This window comes from Mustelus asterias, chromosome 5 (genome assembly GCF_964213995.1).
Source record: "Mustelus asterias chromosome 5, sMusAst1.hap1.1, whole genome shotgun sequence".
Classification (NCBI taxonomy): domain Eukaryota; kingdom Metazoa; phylum Chordata; class Chondrichthyes; order Carcharhiniformes; family Triakidae; genus Mustelus; species Mustelus asterias.
This window is the reverse complement of record NC_135805.1, coordinates 2010094-2029679: the sequence shown is the minus strand read 5'-3', so window position 1 is coordinate 2029679 and position 19586 is coordinate 2010094. Positions and strand designations below refer to the sequence as shown.

The window sequence follows — 19586 nt, the reverse complement described above, 5'->3', positions numbered from 1 at the left end:
TGGTGCTGCTATATTGCGATGGTGCTGGTATATGGTGATGGTGCTGGTAAAGAGCGATGGTGCTGGTACACCGTGATGGTGCTCGTATATGGTGATGGTGCTGGTACACCGTGATGGTGCTGGTACACCGTGATGATGCTGGTGTATGGTGATGGTGCTGGTACACTGTTATGGTGCTGGTACACGGTGAGCGTGCTGGTACACGGTGATGGTGCTGGTACACGGTGATGGTGCTTGTACACGGTGATGGTGCTGGTACACGGTGATGGTGCTGGTACACAGTTATGGTGCTGGTACACGGTGAGCGTGCTGGTACACAGTTATGGTGCTGGTACACGGTGAGCGTGCTGGTACACGGTGATGGTGCTGGTACACGGTGAGCGTGCTGGTACACGGTGATGGTGCTGGTACACAATGATGGTGCTGGTATATGGTGATGGTGCTGGTACACGGTGATGGTGCTGGTACACGGCGATGGTGCTGGTACACGGCAATGGTGCTGGTACACGATGATTGTGCCAGTATGTGGTAATGGTGCTGGTAAAGAGCGATGGTGCTGGTACACAGTAATGGTGCTGGTATATGGTGATGGTGCTGGTATATGGTGATGGTGCTGGTACACGGCAATGGTGCTGGTATGCAGCAATGGTGCTGGGATAAGGTGATGGTGCTGGTACACGATGATGGTGCTGGTACATGCTGATGGTGCTGGTAAATGGTGCTGGTGCACGACAATGGTGCAGGTATATGGTGATGGTGCTGGTACACGGTGATGGTGCTGGTATATGGAGATGGTGCTGGTATATGGTGATGGTGCTGGTACACGGTGATAGAACATAGAACATAGAACATTACAGCACAGAACAGGCCCTTCGGCCCACGATGTTGTGCCGACCTTCATCTGAAACCAAGATCAAGCTATCCCACTCCCTACCATCCTGGTGTGCTCCATGTGCCTATCCAATAACCGCTTAAATGTTCCTAAAGTGTCTGACTCCACTATCACTGCAGGCAGTCCATTCCACACCCCAACCACTCTCTGCGTGAAGAACCTACCTCTGATATCCTTCCTATATCTCCCACCATGAACCCTATAGTTATGCCCCCTTGTAATAGCTCCATCCACCCGAGGATATAGTCTTTGAACGTTCACTCGATCTATCCCCTTCATCATTTTATAAACCTCTATTAAGTCTCCCCTCAATCTCCTCCGCTCCAGAGAGAATAGCCCCAGCTCCCTCAACCTTTCCTCATAAGACCGACACTCCAAACCAGGCAGCATCCTGGTAAATCTCCTCTGCACTCTTTCCAGCGCTTCCACATCCTTCTTATAGTGAGGTGACCAGAACTGCACGCAATATTCCAAATGCGGTCTCACCAAGGTCCTGTACAGTTGCAGCATAACCCCACGGCTCTTAAACTCCAACCCCCTGTTAATAAAAGCTAACACACTATATGCCTTCTTCACAGCTCTATCCACTTGAGTGGCAACCTTTAGAGATCTGTGGATATGGACCCCAAGATCTCTCTGTTCCTCCACAGTCTTCAGAACCCTACCTTTGACCCTGTAATCCACATTTAAATTAGTCCTACCAAAATGAATCACCTCACATTTATCAGGGTTAAACTCCTTTTGCCATTTTTCAGCCCAGCTTTGCATCCTATCTATGTCTCTTTGCAGCCTACAACAGCCCTCCACCTCATCCACTACTCCACCAATCTTGGTGTCATCAGCAAATTTACTGATCCACCCTTCAGCCCCCTCCTCTAAGTCATTAATAAAAATCACAAAGAGCAGAGGACCAAGCACCGATCCCTGCGGCACTCCGCTAGCAACCTGCCTCCAGTCCGAAAATTTTCCATCCACCACCACCCTCTGTCTTCGATCAGATAGCCAGTTACCTATCCAATCGGCCAACTTTCCCTCTATCCCACACCTCCTTACTTTCATCATAAGCCGACCATGGGGGACCTTATCAAACGCCTTACTAAAATCCATGTATATGACATCAACCGCCCTACCTTCATCAACACACCTAGTTACCTCCTCAAAAAATTCTATCAAATTTGTGAGGCACGATTTGCCCTTCACAAATCCGTGCTGACTATCCCGGATTAATCCGCATCTTTCTAAATGGTCGTAAATCCCATCCCTAAGGACCTTTTCCATCAATTTACCAACCACCGAAGTCAGACTAACCGGTCTATAATTACCAGGGTCATTTCTATTCCCTTTCTTAAACAGAGGAACAACATTCGCCACTCTCCAGTCCTCTGGCACCATCCCCGTGGACAGCGAGGACCCAAAGATCAAAGCCAAAGGCTCTGCAATCTCATCCCTCGCCTCCCAAAGAATCCTAGGATACATTTCATCAGGCCCAGGGGACTTATCGACCTTCAGTTTATTCAAAACTGCCAATACATCCTCCCTCCGAACATCTATTTCCTCCAGCCTATTAGCCTGTAACACCTTCTCTTCCTGAAAAACATGGCCCCTCTCCTTGGTGAACACTGAAGAAAAGTATTCATTCATCACCTCGCCTATCTCTACTGATTCCATACACAAGTTCCCACCACTGTCCTTGACCGGCCCTAACCTCACCCTGGTCATTCTTTTATTCCTCACATAAGAGTAAAAAGCCTTGGGGTTTTCCTTGATCCGACCCGCCAAGGACTCCTCATGTCCCCTCCTAGCTCTCCTCAGCCCCTTTTTCAGCTCATTCCTTGCTAACTTGTAACCCTCAATCGAGCCATCTGAACCTTGTTTCCTCATCCCTACATAAGCTTCCCTCTTCCTTTTCACAAGACATTCCACCTCTTTTGTGAACCACGGTTCCCTCACTCGGCCATTTCCTCCCTGCCTGACAGGGACATACCTATCAAGGACACCCAGTATTTGTTCCTTGAAAAAGTTCCACTTTTCATCAGTGCCTTTCCCTGACAGTTTCTGTTCCCATCTTATGCCCCCTAATTCTTGCCTAATCGCATCATAATTACCTCTCCCCCAATTGTAAGCCTTGCCCTGCCGTCCGGCCCTATCCCTCTCCATTGCAATAACAAAAGACACCGAATTGTGGTCACTATCTCCAAAGTTCTCTCCCACAACCAAATCTAACACTTGGCCCGGTTCATTTCCCAGTACCAAATCCAATGTGGCCTCACCCCTTGTCGGCCTATCCACATATTGTGTCAGGAAACCCTCCTGCACACACTGCACAAAAAGTGCCCCATCCAAACTATTCGACCTACAAAGGTTCCAATCAATATTTGGAAAGTTAAAGTCCCCCATGACAACTACCCTGTGACCCCCACACGTATCCATAATCTGCTTAGCAATTTCTTCCTCCACATCTCTATTACTATTTGGGGGCCTATAGTAAACTCCTAGCAATGTGACCGCTCCTTTCCTGTTTCTAACTGCAGCCCATATTACCTCAGTGTGCATATCCCCCTCAAAGTGCTTTTCCGCAGCCGTTAAACTATCCTTGATTAACAATGCTACTCCTCCACCTCTTTTACCAGCTTCCCTACACTTACTGAAACATCTATACCCCGGAACGTCCAACAACCATTCCTGTCCTTGTTCTACCCACGTCTCCGTAATGGCCACAACATCGTAGTCCCAAGTAGCAATCCACGCCCCAAGTTCATCCACCTTGTTCCGGATGCTCCTTGCATTGAAGTAGACACACTTCAACCCATCTTCCTGTCTACCGGTACCCACCCTTGACCTTGATACCTTCCCCAATATCTCACCACCCTCAACACTGACTTCCGGACTACAACTCCTTTTCCCACTCCCCTGACAAATTAGTTTAAATCCCCCTGAAGAGCCGTAGCAAATTTCCCTCCGAGGATATTGGTGCCCCTCTGGTTCAGGTGCACCCCGTCCTGTTTGTAGAGGTCCCACCTTCCCCAGAACGTGTTCCAATTATCCACGTATCTGAAACCCTCCCTCCTGCACCATCCCTGCAACCACATGTTTAAGTGCACTCTCTCCCTGTTCCTCAACTCGCTATCACGTGGCACCGGTAACGTACCAGAGATGACCACATGTTTTGTCTTTGCTCTCAGCTTCCAGCCCAGCTCCCGAAATTCCTGTTTTAAATCCCCGTCCCTTCTCTTACCTATGTCGTTGGTACCAATGTGTACCACGACTTGTGACTGTTTCCCCTCCCCCTTAAGAATCCGGAAAACACGGTCCGAGACGTCACGGACCCTGGCATCCGCTAGGCAACAAACCATCCGTGAGTCTCTTTTGCTGCCACAGAACCTCCTATCTATCCCTCTAACTAACGAGTCCCCAATAACTATTGCCCTCCCGCTCTCCTCCTTACCCTCCTGAGCCACAGGGACGGACTCAGTGCCGGAGATCCTCTCACTGCGGCTCACCACTGGTATGTCGTCCCCCTCAACCGTATCCAAAGCGGAATACTTATTGCTAAGGGGAACGACCACAGGGGATCCCTGCACCGACTGCTTCTTCCCAGCCCCTCTCACCGTCACCCATCTATTTTCATTCCTCAGAGTAACTGTATCCCTGAAGCTTCTGTCTATGGCCATCTCTGCATCCCTAATGATCCTAAGTTCCTCCAACTCCAGCTCCAGTTCCCTTACACGGTTTTGGAGGAGCTGCAGATGGATGCACTTCTCACAGGTGTAATCAGCAGGGACACTGACATCGTCCCTCACCTCGAACATAGTGCAAGAGGAACATTGCACTGCCTTCACACCCATCCTCTCTAGATACCTTGCCAGTACCAGGTAGAAACAGCAAAAAATGAATTAACTCACCCCTGCTCGCCCTTTCTGCCTAAGCCCTGTGAGCCAAAGCCCTACTGCTTTCACTCTGCCTCCTGCTCACTCTGCTGCCCACTAACGACGCTGCCCGCTCAAAAGTGCGGCCTACTTTTAAACCCTCCAAAAACCTTCCCAGACTCCTGCTGGGCCCACTTCCTGTTTTAAAAGAAACCTCCGATTTTTTACACAAATTTAACTTAAAATAAATAAATAAATGTAGTGAACAAACCAACTGCCTTCTCCTCAGCCTGGTCCTGTGGAACAATGAGGCTGAAAACTGCAAGTTAAGCACTTTTAAACCCTCCAAAAACCTTCCCAGACTCCTGCTGGGCCCACTTCCTGTTTTAAAAAAAACCTCCAATTTTTTACACAAATTTAACTTAAAATAAATAAATAAATGTAGTGAACAAACCAACTGCCTTCTCCTCAGCCTGGTCCTGTGGAACAATGAGGTGATGGTGCTGGTACATGGTGATGGTGCGTGTATATGGTGATGGTGCTGGTACATGGTGATGGTGCTGGTACATGGTGATGGTGCGTGTATATGGTGATGGTGCTGGTACACGGTGATGGTGCGTGTATATGGTGATGGTGCTGGTACATGGTGATGGTGCTGGTACATGGTGATGGTGCGTGTATATGGTGATGGTGCTGGTACACGGTGATGGTGTGTGTATATGGTGATGGTGCTGGTACATGGTGATGGTGCTGTATCTGCTTTGTGTGTTGCTGCTCTGAATGATGATTGAGATCCTAACCAATTTGTCTGGCTGTGGAGTCAATGTTGTAAACTGTTCTCACTGCCTTTTCCCATCTTCACCCCTGTGTTGCATAGGTTTAAACTCAGTCATCAACAGCGAGCCTGGCCTCAGTCTGTCCGAGCAGAGTATCCAAGATCAAGAAACCATCTTCCCTTGGGAATTACTGAGCGCTTTCCAGTGCCTCATATTGGTAAGAGTTTTATTCCTTCATCCCCAGATGAACTGGGATGTAATTGATGAAGGATGAGTGATTGGAAAAGGGTGTAACAAGCTGTGGCAAGATGTTCACAACTGTTAGGAGTGTAAAATCAGAGAGTACAAACATGCCGGATAAAGTGGTAAATGCACTTTTAACATTTAAGAAAAACCTGGACGGGTTCATGGATGAGAGGGGTGTGGAGGGATATGGTCCAAGTGCAGGTCAGTGGGACTAGGCATAAAATGGTTCGGCACAGACAAGAAGGGCCAAAAGGCCTGTTTCTGAGCTGTAATTTTCTATGGTTCTATGATATTTACTAATAAATCTAATTACTTGTGAAGATCAGTCATGTTTAACCCTCCTCCATTAATGTCTGAGTGTTAACAGCACATTGTGTTTTAAGTTCAGATTTGCACAATCTGCAGTGATTTGTGTTTATGTATATGTTTTGTTTTCAGTAGCGAACGGACTCAGGGTAAAGCTACCTCGGCATTTAGGGGAAGGCAAACCGTGAGGAGGGGGAAAGCATTTTTGGCGAGATTGCGGAAATTGGCTGAAAACTTGTAAATTTGAGTAATCTCTTAATGAAATGTTGAGAGCCAGATTGGTGTGTGGACTGAACAACATAATAATCCAGAAAAGATTACTGGACGTAGACGTGAGGAGAGTGACTGAAATAGCTTTGTCACTGCAAAGTGCACTTAAAGGGGTTTCTGAGCCCAACAGGGATGTTCTCCACTTTGGGTGAGGAACCTTGAGTGATAGTATTTATTTATTATTCATTAGTCACAACTAGGCTTACATTAACACTGCAATGAAATTACTGTGAAAATCCTCTAGTCGCCACAGTCCGGCACCTGTTCGGGTCAATGCACCTGATCAGCACGTCTTTCAGAATGTGGGAGGAAACCGGAGCACCCGGAGGAAACCCACGCAGACACGGGGAGAACGTGCAAACTCCACACAGACAGTGACCCAAGCCGGGAATCGAACCCAGGTCCCTGGTACTGTGAGGCAGCAGTGCTAACCACTGTTACTGTGCCGCCCCTATAGTAACCATGCCTCCACTGAGGGCGCCTGTGGGTAGAGGGTAACAAGAGAAAGAGTAGGCCCACTCAAGGACAATGGAGGGAAATTATGCGTGGAACCACAGGAAGTGGTGAGATCCTTAATGAGTATTTTGTATCGATATTCACCAAGGAGAAGGACATGACAATGTTGAGGTCAGGAATAGGTGTGTGAATGCTCCAGAGAATGCCTGTAAATCAAAGGAGGAAGTTGTGAGCAAGCTAAATTGCATTAAGGTAGACAAGTCCCCGGGGCCGGATGGGATCAATCCCAGGTTCCTGCGGGAGGCAAGGGGAGAAATAGCTGGGGCATTAACAGATATCTTCACATCCTCTTTGACATCAGGCAAGGTTCCAGAGGACTGGAGAATAGCCAGTGTTGTTTAAGAAAGGAAGCAGGGATAATCCAGCAAATTATAGGCCGGTGAGCCTGACATCTGTGATGGGGAAGCTTTTGGAGAAGATACTGAGGGACAGGATAGATGCCCATTTGGAGGAAAATGGACTAGTTAGTAACAGGCAGCATGGTTTTGTACGGGGAAGGTCACGGTCTCATCAACTTGATAGAGTTTTTTTGAAGAGGTGACAAAGATAATTGTTGAGGGAAGGGCTGTGGATGTAGTTTATATGGACTTTTTAGTCAGGCGTTTGGCAATGTCCCACATGGCAGACTGGTACAAAAACTAAAATCACATGGGATTCGGGAAAAATCTTTGTCAGCACGTCTCTCTTTCCAGCAAGTTTCAGGGAGTGGAAATCTACTCTTTCCCCAAAAAGCTGTTGATGTTGGGGGTCAGTTTAAAAAGTATCGAAACTGAGGTCAATAGATCCAGTTAGACAAGAGTATTAATGGTTATGGAACCAAGATACATTTGGTATCTGGCTGGATGGATACAGAACTGGCTTGGTCATAGAAGACAGAGAGTAGCGGTGGAAGGATGTTTTTCAGAATGGAGATCTGTAGCGAGTGGCGTTCCGCAGGGATCAGTGCTGGTACCTCTGTTGTTTGTTGTATATATAAATGGTCTGGAGGAAAATGTGGGGGGTCTGATGAGTAAGCTTGCGGATGACACGAAGATTGGTGGAGTTGCTGTTAGTGCCGGGGATTGTCAGAGGATACAACAGGATATCGATAGATTGGAGACTTGGGCACAGAAATGGCAGATGGAATTTAATCTGGACAAATGCGAGTGATGTATTTTGGAGAATCAAATTTAGGTGTGAATTATATTGTAAATGGCAGAACCTATAGGAACATTAGTAACCAGAGGGATCTGGGCGTGCAGGTCCACAGTTCCCTAAAAGTGGCAACCCAGGTGGCCAAGGTGATTAAGAAGGCATATGGAATGCTTGTCTTCATCAGCCGGAGCACTGAGTACAGGAGTTGGGAAATCATGCTGCAGCTATATAAAACCTTGGTTAGGCTGCATTTGGAGCATTGCGTGTAGTTCTGGTCACCACACTACCAGAAGGATGTGGAAGCTTTGGAGAGAGTGTAAAGAAGGTTCACCAGGATGTTTCCTGGTCTCGAGGGTGTCGGCTATGGGGAGAGGTTGAATAAACTGAGATTGTTTTCACTGGAAAGACGGAGGCTGAGGGGAAACCTGATAGAGGTCTATAAGATTATGAGAGGTATAGATAGGTTGGATAGTCAGAGGCTTTTTCCCAGGGTGGAAGTGTCGATTACAAGGGGGCAAAGGTTCAAGGTGAGAGGGGGAATGTTTAAGGGAGATGTGCGGGGGAGGTATTTTGTGCAGAGAGTGGTGGGTGCCTGGAACGCGCTGCCAGAGAGGAGGCGGTGGAAGGAGGCACGTTAGCAACGTTTAAGAGGCACCTGGATGGGTAGATGAATAGGGAGGGGATAGAGGGATACGGACCGAGTAAGGACAGAAGATTGTTTTCTAGTTTGAGCTTCATGATCAGCACAGGGTTCGGGTGAGGGCCGAAGGACCTGTTCCAGGGCTGTACATTTCTTTGTTCTTATACAAGATGCCAGGGCTCCTGCTACAAAATCAGCCCCCATTCCCCATCACCCCACACTGATCACTGCCGCAGAGAGACAGCAGCCCCCATTCCCCATCACCCCACACTGATCACTGCAGAGAGACAGCAGCCCCCATTCCCCATCACCCCACACTGATCACTGCAGAGAGACAGCAGCTCCCATTCCCCATCACCCCACACTGATCACTGCAGAGAGACAGCAGCCCCCATTCCCCATCACCCCACACTGATCACTGCCGCAGAGAGACAGCAGCCCCCATTCCCCATCACCCCACACTGATCACTGCAGAGAGACAGCAGCTCCTGTTCCCCATCACCCCACACTGATCACTGCAGAGAGACAGCAGTCCCCATTCCCCATCACCCCACACTGATCACTGCAGAGAGACAGCAGTCCCCATTCCCCATCACCCCACACTGATCACTGCAGAGAGACAGCAGCCCCCATTCCCCATCACCCCACACTGATCACTGCAGAGAGACAGCAGCCCCCATTCCCCATCACCCCACACTGATCACTGCCGCAGAGAGACAGCAGTCCCCATTCCCCATCACCCCACACTGATCACTGCAGAGAGACAGCAGTCCCCATTCCCCATCACCCCACACTGATCACTGCAGAGAGACAGCAGCCCCTGTTCCCCATCACCCCACACTGATCACTGCAGAGAGACAGCAGCCCCCATTCCCCATCACCCCACACTGATCACTGCCGCAGAGAGACAGCAGCCCCCATTCCCCATCACCCCACACTGATCACTGCAGAGAGACAGAAGCTCCCATTCCCCATCACCCCACACTGATCACTGCAGAGAGACAGCAGCCCCCATTCCCCATCACCCCACACTGATCACTGCAGAGAGACAGCAGCCCCTGTTCCCCATCACCCCACACTGATCACTGCAGAGAGACAGCAGCCCCCATTCCCCATCACCCCACACTGATCACTGCAGAGAGACAGCAGCCCCCATTCCCCATCACCCCACACTGATCACTGCCGCAGAGAGACAGCAGCCCCCATTCCCCATCACCCCACACTGATCACTGCACAGAGACAGCAGCCCCCATTCCCCATCCCCCCACACTGATCACTGCAGAGAGACAGCAGCCCCCATTCCCCATCACCCCACACTGATCACTGCAGAGAGACAGCAGCCCCCATTCCCCATCACCCCACACTGATCACTGCCGCAGAGAGACAGCAGCCCCCATTCCCCATCACCCCACACTGACCACTGCACAGAGACAGCAGCCCCCATTCCCCATCACCCCACACTGATCACTGCAGAGAGACAGCAGCCCCCATTCCCCATCACCCCACACTGATCACTGCAGAGAGACAGCAGCCCCTGTTCCCCATCACCCCACACTGATCACTGCAGAGAGACAGCAGCCCCCATTCCCCATCACCCCACACTGATCACTGCAGAGAGACAGCAGCTCCTGTTCCCCATCACCCCACACTGATCACTGCAGAGAGACAGCAGCCCCCATTCCCCATCACCCCACACTGATCACTGCAGAGAGACAGCAGCCCCCATTCCCCATCACCCCACACTGATCACTGCAGAGAGACAGCAGCCCCTGTTCCCCATCACCCCACACTGATCACTGCAGAGAGACAGCAGCCCCCATTCCCCATCACCCCACACTGATCACTGCAGAGAGACAGCAGCTCCTGTTCCCCATCACCCCACACTGATCACTGCCGCAGAGAGACAGAGAGCTCCCATTCCCCATCACCCCACACTGATCACTGCAGAGAGACAGCAGCCCCCATTCCCCATCCCCCCACACTGATCACTGCAGAGAGACAGCAGCTCCTGTTCCCCATCACCCCACACTGATCACTGCAGAGAGACAGCAGCCCCCATTCCCCATCACCCCACACTGATCACTGCAGAGAGACAGCAGCCCCCATTCCCCATCACCCCACACTGATCACTGCAGAGAGACAGCAGCCCCTGTTCCCCATCACCCCACACTGATCACTGCAGAGAGACAGCAGCCCCTGTTCCCCATCACCCCACACTGATCACTGCAGAGAGACAGCAGCCCCCATTCCCCATCACCCCACACTGATCACTGCAGAGAGACAGCAGCCCCCATTCCCCATCACCCCACACTGATCACTGCAGAGAGACAGCAGCTCCCATTCCCCATCACCCCACACTGATCACTGCAGAGAGACAGCAGCCCCCATTCCCCATCACCCCACACTGATCACTGCAGAGAGACAGCAGCCCCCATTCCCCATCCCCCCACACTGATCACTGCAGAGAGACAGCAGCTCCTGTTCCCCATCACCCCACACTGATCACTGCAGAGAGACAGCAGCCCCTGTTCCCCATCACCCCACACTGATCACTGCAGAGAGACAGCAGCTCCCATTCCCCATCACCCCACACTGATCACTGCAGAGAGACAGCAGCCCCCATTCCCCATCACCCCACACTGATCACTGCAGAGAGACAGCAGCCCCCATTCCCCATCCCCCCACACTGATCACTGCAGAGAGACAGCAGCTCCTGTTCCCCATCACCCCACACTGATCACTGCAGAGAGACAGCAGCCCCCATTCCCCATCACCCCACACTGATCACTGCAGAGAGACAGCAGCCCCCATTCCCCATCACCCCACACTGATCACTGCAGAGAGACAGCAGCCCCCATTCCCCATCACCCCACACTGATCACTGCCGCAGAGAGACAGCAGCCCCCATTCCCCATCACCCCACACTGATCACTGCAGAGAGACAGCAGCCCCCATTCCCCATCACCCCACACTGATCACTGCCGCAGAGAGACAGCAGCCCCCATTCCCCATCACCCCACACTGATCACTGCAGAGAGACAGCAGCCCCTGTTCCCCATCACCCCACACTGATCACTGCAGAGAGACAGCAGCCCCCATTCCCCATCACCCCACACTGATCACTGCCGCAGAGAGACAGCAGCCCCCATTCCCCATCACCCCACACTGATCACTGCAGAGAGACAGAAGCTCCCATTCCCCATCACCCCACACTGATCACTGCAGAGAGACAGCAGCCCCCATTCCCCATCACCCCACACTGATCACTGCAGAGAGACAGCAGCCCCTGTTCCCCATCACCCCACACTGATCACTGCAGAGAGACAGCAGCCCCCATTCCCCATCACCCCACACTGATCACTGCAGAGAGACAGCAGCCCCCATTCCCCATCACCCCACACTGATCACTGCCGCAGAGAGACAGCAGCCCCCATTCCCCATCACCCCACACTGATCACTGCACAGAGACAGCAGCCCCCATTCCCCATCCCCCCACACTGATCACTGCAGAGAGACAGCAGCCCCCATTCCCCATCACCCCACACTGATCACTGCAGAGAGACAGCAGCCCCCATTCCCCATCACCCCACACTGATCACTGCCGCAGAGAGACAGCAGCCCCCATTCCCCATCACCCCACACTGACCACTGCACAGAGACAGCAGCCCCCATTCCCCATCACCCCACACTGATCACTGCAGAGAGACAGCAGCCCCCATTCCCCATCACCCCACACTGATCACTGCAGAGAGACAGCAGCCCCTGTTCCCCATCACCCCACACTGATCACTGCAGAGAGACAGCAGCTCCTGTTCCCCATCACCCCACACTGATCACTGCAGAGAGACAGCAGCTCCTGTTCCCCATCACCCCACACTGATCACTGCAGAGAGACAGCAGCCCCCATTCCCCATCACCCCACACTGATCACTGCAGAGAGACAGCAGCCCCCATTCCCCATCACCCCACACTGATCACTGCAGAGAGACAGCAGCCCCTGTTCCCCATCACCCCACACTGATCACTGCAGAGAGACAGCAGCTCCTGTTCCCCATCACCCCACACTGATCACTGCCGCAGAGAGACAGAGAGCTCCCATTCCCCATCACCCCACACTGATCACTGCAGAGAGACAGCAGCCCCCATTCCCCATCCCCCCACACTGATCACTGCAGAGAGACAGCAGCTCCTGTTCCCCATCACCCCACACTGATCACTGCAGAGAGACAGCAGCCCCCATTCCCCATCACCCCACACTGATCACTGCAGAGAGACAGCAGCCCCCATTCCCCATCACCCCACACTGATCACTGCAGAGAGACAGCAGCCCCTGTTCCCCATCACCCCACACTGATCACTGCAGAGAGACAGCAGCCCCTGTTCCCCATCACCCCACACTGATCACTGCAGAGAGACAGCAGCCCCCATTCCCCATCACCCCACACTGATCACTGCAGAGAGACAGCAGCCCCCATTCCCCATCACCCCACACTGATCACTGCAGAGAGACAGCAGCTCCCATTCCCCATCACCCCACACTGATCACTGCAGAGAGACAGCAGCCCCCATTCCCCATCACCCCACACTGATCACTGCAGAGAGACAGCAGCCCCCATTCCCCATCCCCCCACACTGATCACTGCAGAGAGACAGCAGCTCCTGTTCCCCATCACCCCACACTGATCACTGCAGAGAGACAGCAGCCCCTGTTCCCCATCACCCCACACTGATCACTGCAGAGAGACAGCAGCTCCCATTCCCCATCACCCCACACTGATCACTGCAGAGAGACAGCAGCCCCCATTCCCCATCACCCCACACTGATCACTGCAGAGAGACAGCAGCCCCCATTCCCCATCCCCCCACACTGATCACTGCAGAGAGACAGCAGCTCCTGTTCCCCATCACCCCACACTGATCACTGCAGAGAGACAGCAGCCCCCATTCCCCATCACCCCACACTGATCACTGCCGCAGAGAGACAGCAGCTCCTGTTCCCCATCACCCCACACTGATCACTGCAGAGAGACAGCAGCTCCTGTTCCCCATCACCCCACACTGATCACTGCAGAGAGACAGCAGCCCCCATTCCCCATCACCCCACACTGATCACTGCAGAGAGACAGCAGCTCCTGTTCCCCATCACCCCACACTGATCACTGCAGAGAGACAGCAGCCCCCATTCCCCATCACCCCACACTGATCACTGCAGAGAGACAGCAGCCCCCATTCCCCATCACCCCACACTGATCACTGCAGAGAGACAGCAGCCCCCATTCCCCATCACCCCACACTGATCACTGCCGCAGAGAGACAGCAGCCCCCATTCCCCATCACCCCACACTGATCACTGCAGAGAGACAGCAGCTCCTGTTCCCCATCACCCCACACTGATCACTGCAGAGAGACAGCAGCCCCCATTCCCCATCACCCCACACTGATCACTGCAGAGAGACAGCAGCCCCCATTCCCCATCACCCCACACTGATCACTGCCGCAGAGAGACAGCAGCCCCCATTCCCCATCACCCCACACTGATCACTGCAGAGAGACAGCAGCCCCCATTCCCCATCACCCCACACTGATCACTGCAGAGAGACAGCAGCCCCCATTCCCCATCACCCCACACTGATCACTGCAGAGAGACAGCAGCCCCCATTCCCCATCACCCCACACTGATCACTGCAGAGAGACAGCAGCCCCTGTTCCCCATCACCCCACACTGATCACTGCAGAGAGACAGCAGCCCCCATTCCCCATCACCCCACACTGATCACTGCAGAGAGACAGCAGCCCCTGTTCCCCATCACCCCACACTGATCACTGCAGAGAGACAGCAGCCCCTGTTCCCCATCACCCCACACTGATCACTGCAGAGAGACAGCAGCCCCTGTTCCCCATCACCCCACACTGATCACTGCCGCAGAGAGACAGCAGCCCCTGTTCCCCATCACCCCACACTGATCACTGCAGAGAGACAGCAGCCCCCATTCCCCATCACCCCACACTGATCACTGCAGAGAGACAGCAGCCCCCGTTCCCCATCACCCCACACTGATCACTGCCGCAGAGAGACAGCAGCCCCCATTCCCCATCACCCCACACTGATCACTGCCGCAGAGAGACAGCAGCCCCCATTCCCCATCACCCCACACTGATCACTGCAGAGAGACAGCAGCCCCTGTTCCCCATCACCCTACACTGATCACTGCAGAGAGACAGCAGCCCCTGTTCCCCATCACCCCACACTGATCACTGCAGAGAGACAGCAGCCCCTGTTCCCCATCACCCCACACTGATCACTGCAGAGAGACAGCAGCCCCTGTTCCCCATCACCCCACACTGATCACTGCAGAGAGACAGCAGCCCCTGTTCCCCATCACCCCACACTGATCACTGCAGAGAGACAGCAGCCCCCATTCCCCATCACCCCACACTGATCACTGCAGAGAGACAGCAGCCCCCATTCCCCATCACCCCACACTGATCACTGCAGAGAGACAGCAGCCCCTGTTCCCCATCACCTCACACTGATCACTGCAGAGAGACAGCAGCCCCTGTTCCCCATCACCCCACACTGATCACTGCAGAGAGACAGCAGCCCCCATTCCCCATCACCCCACACTGATCACTGCAGAGAGACAGCAGCCCCTGTTCCCCATCACCCCACACTGATCACTGCAGAGAGACAGCAGCCCCCATTCCCCATCACCCCACACTGATCACTGCTGCAGAGAGACAGCAGCCCCTGTTCCCCATCACCCCACACTGATCACTGCCGCAGAGAGACAGCAGCCCCTGTTCCCCATCACCCCACACTGATCACTGCAGAGAGACAGCAGCCCCCATTCCCCATCACCCCACACTGATCACTGCCGCAGAGAGACAGCAGCCCCTGTTCCCCATCACCCCACACTGATCACTGCCGCAGAGAGACAGCAGCCCCTGTTCCCCATCACCCCACACTGATCACTGCAGAGAGACAGCAGCCCCCATTCCCCATCACCCCACACTGATCACTGCTGCAGAGAGACAGCAGCCCCTGTTCCCCATCACCCCACACTGATCACTGCCGCAGAGAGACAGCAGCCCCTGTTCCCCATCACCCCACACTGATCACTGCCGCAGAGAGACAGCAGCCCCCATTCCCCATCACCCCACACTGATCACTGCAGAGAGACAGCAGCCCCCATTCCCCATCACCCCATCACTGCTGCAGAGAGACTGATCTACCCCTCTCCCCCCAACGATCGCAGTGTGCGCAGTGGTTCACCCCCCCCCCCCATTGGCCCACCTCCAGTCTGCCCTCCGGCCCCACCCACTCAGGCTGCACCCCCTCAGGCCCCACCCCCTCAGACCCCACCCCCTCAGACCCCACCCCCTCAGACCCCACCCCCTCAGACCCCACCCCCCGTGCCCCACCCGCTCCAGCCACACCCTATCAGACTGCACCCCCTCAGGCCCCACCCCCTTAGTGTCTACCTCCTCAGGCCCCACCCCCTTGGACCCCACCCCCTCAGACCCCACCCCACCCCCTCAGACCCCACCCCTCAGGCCCCACTCCCTCAGTGTCTACCTCCTCAGGCCCCACTCCCTCAGACCCCACCTCCTCCGGCCCCAGCCCCCATGCACCACCCCCTCCGGCCCCACACCCTCAGATCCCAACCCGCTCAGGCCCTGCCCCCTCCGGCCCCACCCCCTTAGTGTCTACCTCCTCAGGCCCCACCCCCTCAGACCCCACCGCCTCAGACCCCACCCCCTCAGGCCCCACCCCCTCAGGCCCTGCCCCCTCCGGCCCCACCCCCTTAGTGTCTACCTCCTCAGGCCCCACCCCCTCGGACCCCACCACCTCAGACCCCACCCCCTCAGGCCCCACCCTCAGACCCCACCCCCTCAGGCCCCACCCCCTCAGGCTCTGCCCCCTCCGGCCCCACCCCCTTAGTGTCTACCTCCTCAGGCCCCACCCCCTCGGACCCCACCCCCTCACATCTACCCCCTCAGGCCCCACCCCCTCAGGCCCTACCCCCTCAGGCTCCACCTCCTCAGATTCCACCCCCTCAGGCCCTGCACCCTCAGACCCCACCCCCTCAGACCCCACCCCACCCAGGGCCACCCCCTCAGGCCCCACACCCTCAGTCCCCACCCCTTCAGGCCCCACCCCTCAGACCCCACCCCTCAGGCCCCACCCCCTCAAGCCCCACTCCCTCAGGCCCCACTCCCTCAAGCCCCACTCCCTCAGGCCCCACTCCCTCAGGCCCCACCCCCTCAGGCCCCACTCCCTCAGGCCCCACTCCCTCAGGCCCCACTCCCTCAGGCCCCACCCCCTCAGGTCCCACCCCCTCAGGTCCCACCCCCTCAGGTCCCACCCCCTCAGGTCCCGCCCCCTCAGGCCCCACCCCTTCAGGCCCCGCCCCCTCGGGCCCTGCCCCCTTGTCAGGCTGGCAGTGCCAAAGTGCCCAGTGGGCATTGCCAGGGTGCCAGGCTGGCAGTGCACAAGGGCACCCCCTTGCCCCTGACCTTTTGAGAGGGCCTCAATGCCTCCAGTTCTACTGGCAACTCTGCCACGTCTGGTTCCCGGTGATGGAGATGATCCGTGATCCTGAGCAGGGTGAACCTTTGCCGGCGATTGTCTCACCTGTCAGATTGAACTGTTACCGACCATTGGATTTAAAGATTGAGGTCAGTTCCAGGCCCTTTCCGAGTGTGAGGCTGCTCTCGCTGCGTATCTGGTGCCGGGAAGGTCACCAGGGACGAGTAATCTGGCGTCAACCTGATTTCTCGACTCTCTCACCATCTTACCAGCTCGCCCCACCTGTCAGCCGGCGGGGAAAAGGGTAAGAACGCCCCAAATTAAACTCACTGATATCCATCTCTTATTTCTCATATTTAACAACACAAATATTGTTAAAGCTACCTCTGTTTCCTGAAGCTTCATAGATGATACGCACAGCTGGCACTGAGCGTCAGAGGCAATAAATGGTTCAGTTGGCGAATGGGGGCCACACAAGCGAAGCTGCTTTGTCCTGGATGGTGTCGAGCTTCTTGAGTGTTGTTGGAGTTGCACCGATCCAAGCAAGTGGGGGGTGTTCCATCACACTCCTGACTTATGCCTTGTAGATGGTGGACAGGCTTTGAGGAGTCAGGAGGTGAGTTACTCTCCCCCTCTTGAAGCCTGCTCTTGGAGCCACTGCGTTTATATGGCTGGGTCCAGTTCAATTTCTGCTCAATGGTAACCCCCAGGAAGTTGATAGTGGGGGATTTAGTGATGGGAAAACCATTAAGTGTCAGTGGGCGATGGTTAGATCCTCTCCTGTTGGAGATGGTCATTGTCTGCTCTGGACACCAACCTGAGGAACTCCTGCAGTGAAGCCGTGGAGCCCCCACGACTATCAACAAAGAACAAAGAACAATACAGCACAGGAACAGGCCCTTCGGCCCTCCAAGCCCGCGCCGCTCCCCGGTCCAGGATTGAATCCTGAATCCAGGATCCCCGCCCAATTTTCCAGCCTATCTACATACCAATATCCTATCCACCGAGCTGTCCCTCACAGCTACGATGCTTTGTTCATTACAACCTATTAACTTACCCCCACCCCCCCATTCCAGACCATGTGATCTCCAGGGAGAGGCGAAAACCCAGACTGAAAACCCCAGGGCCAATATGGGGAAAACAAAATCTGGGAAATTCCTCTCCGACCCCCTGAGGTGATCGAAACGAGTCCAGGAGATCACACTGGCCCTGATCAGAAAATGCTTCCCAACCCTATTCATTTCCACTTCTGCTTTACGAACACCATCTGAATTCCCTGCCCCCGAGACAGGTTCCCAACTATCCGCAGTCTCGCTCTGTACTGGCACCAGCAAGATGATCATAGAATGAAGCCTTGAAACGAGAAACAAAGAACAATTAGCCCGCGCCGCTCCCTGGTCCAAACTAGACCACTCTTTTGTATCCCTCCATTCCCACTCCGTTCATATAGCTGTCTAGATAAGTCTTAAACGTTCCCAGTGTGTCCGCCTCCACCACCTTGCCCGGCAACACATTCCAGGCCCCCACGACCCTCTGTGTAAAATATGTCCTTCTGATATCTGTGTTAAACCTCCCCCCCTTCACCTTGAACCTATGACCCCTCGTGAACGTCACCACCGACCCGGGGAAAAGCTTCCCACCGTTCACCCTATCTATGCTTTTCATAATTTTATACACCTCTATTAAGTCTCCCCTCATTCTCCGTCTTTCCAAGGAGAACAAGCCCAGTTTCCCCAATCTCTCCTCATAACTAAGCCCCTCCATACCAGGCAACATCCTGGTAAACCTCCTCTGTACTCTCTCCAAAGCCTCCAAAAACCATCTTCCTTTATCTGAGGAATGACTCCAACCAGCACAATCTGTGTTCGTGGAAGATACAATGTCTGTTTCTTATTGATCCTCACAATGTTCTCTCGTCACCAGATAAAGATTCTGAGGCCAGAGTGCCTGATCGCTGCAGTGAGGGACTTTGTCGCTGAGAAACTGGGACCTGACTTTCTGCCAAGCCCCACGGTCCACCTCAAAGACGCATTTGATGAGACTGATGCCTCCACACCGCTGATATTCCTCCTGTCCCCAGGTAAGGAAATATCACACACACAGGTAGGATCAGAGGAGCGCGCGGGGGAGGAGCGCGCGGGGGAGGGGCATATGGAGAGAGGGATGGTATCAGTGTGTGAGGGAGGGGGGTGTGGAGAGAGGGATGGTATCAGTGTGTGAGGGAGGGGCGTGTGGAGAGAGGGATGGTGTCAGTGTGTGAGGGAGGGACGTGTGGAGAGAGGGATGGTGTCAGTGTGTGAGGGAGGGGGTGTGGAGAGAGGGATGGTGTCAGTGTGTGAGGGAGGGGGTGTGGAGAGAGGGATGGTGTCAGTGTGTGAGTGAGGAGTGTATGGAGAGAGGGATGGTATCA

At 54.2% G+C, this 19586-nt stretch overlaps 1 protein-coding gene across 1 annotated transcript in view; it reads left to right on the top strand.

Annotated features, from left to right (window-relative positions):
- The window catches only part of LOC144493937 (dynein axonemal heavy chain 6-like), an 814395-nt gene that overhangs the window by 738246 nt on the left and 56563 nt on the right, over nucleotides 1-19586 (top strand). Inside the window, exons 67-68 of the mRNA XM_078213513.1 lie at nucleotides 5636-5751; nucleotides 19100-19256. Coding sequence (XP_078069639.1) covers nucleotides 5636-5751; nucleotides 19100-19256 — 273 coding nt within the window. The remainder of the gene's footprint in view (nucleotides 1-5635; nucleotides 5752-19099; nucleotides 19257-19586) is intronic.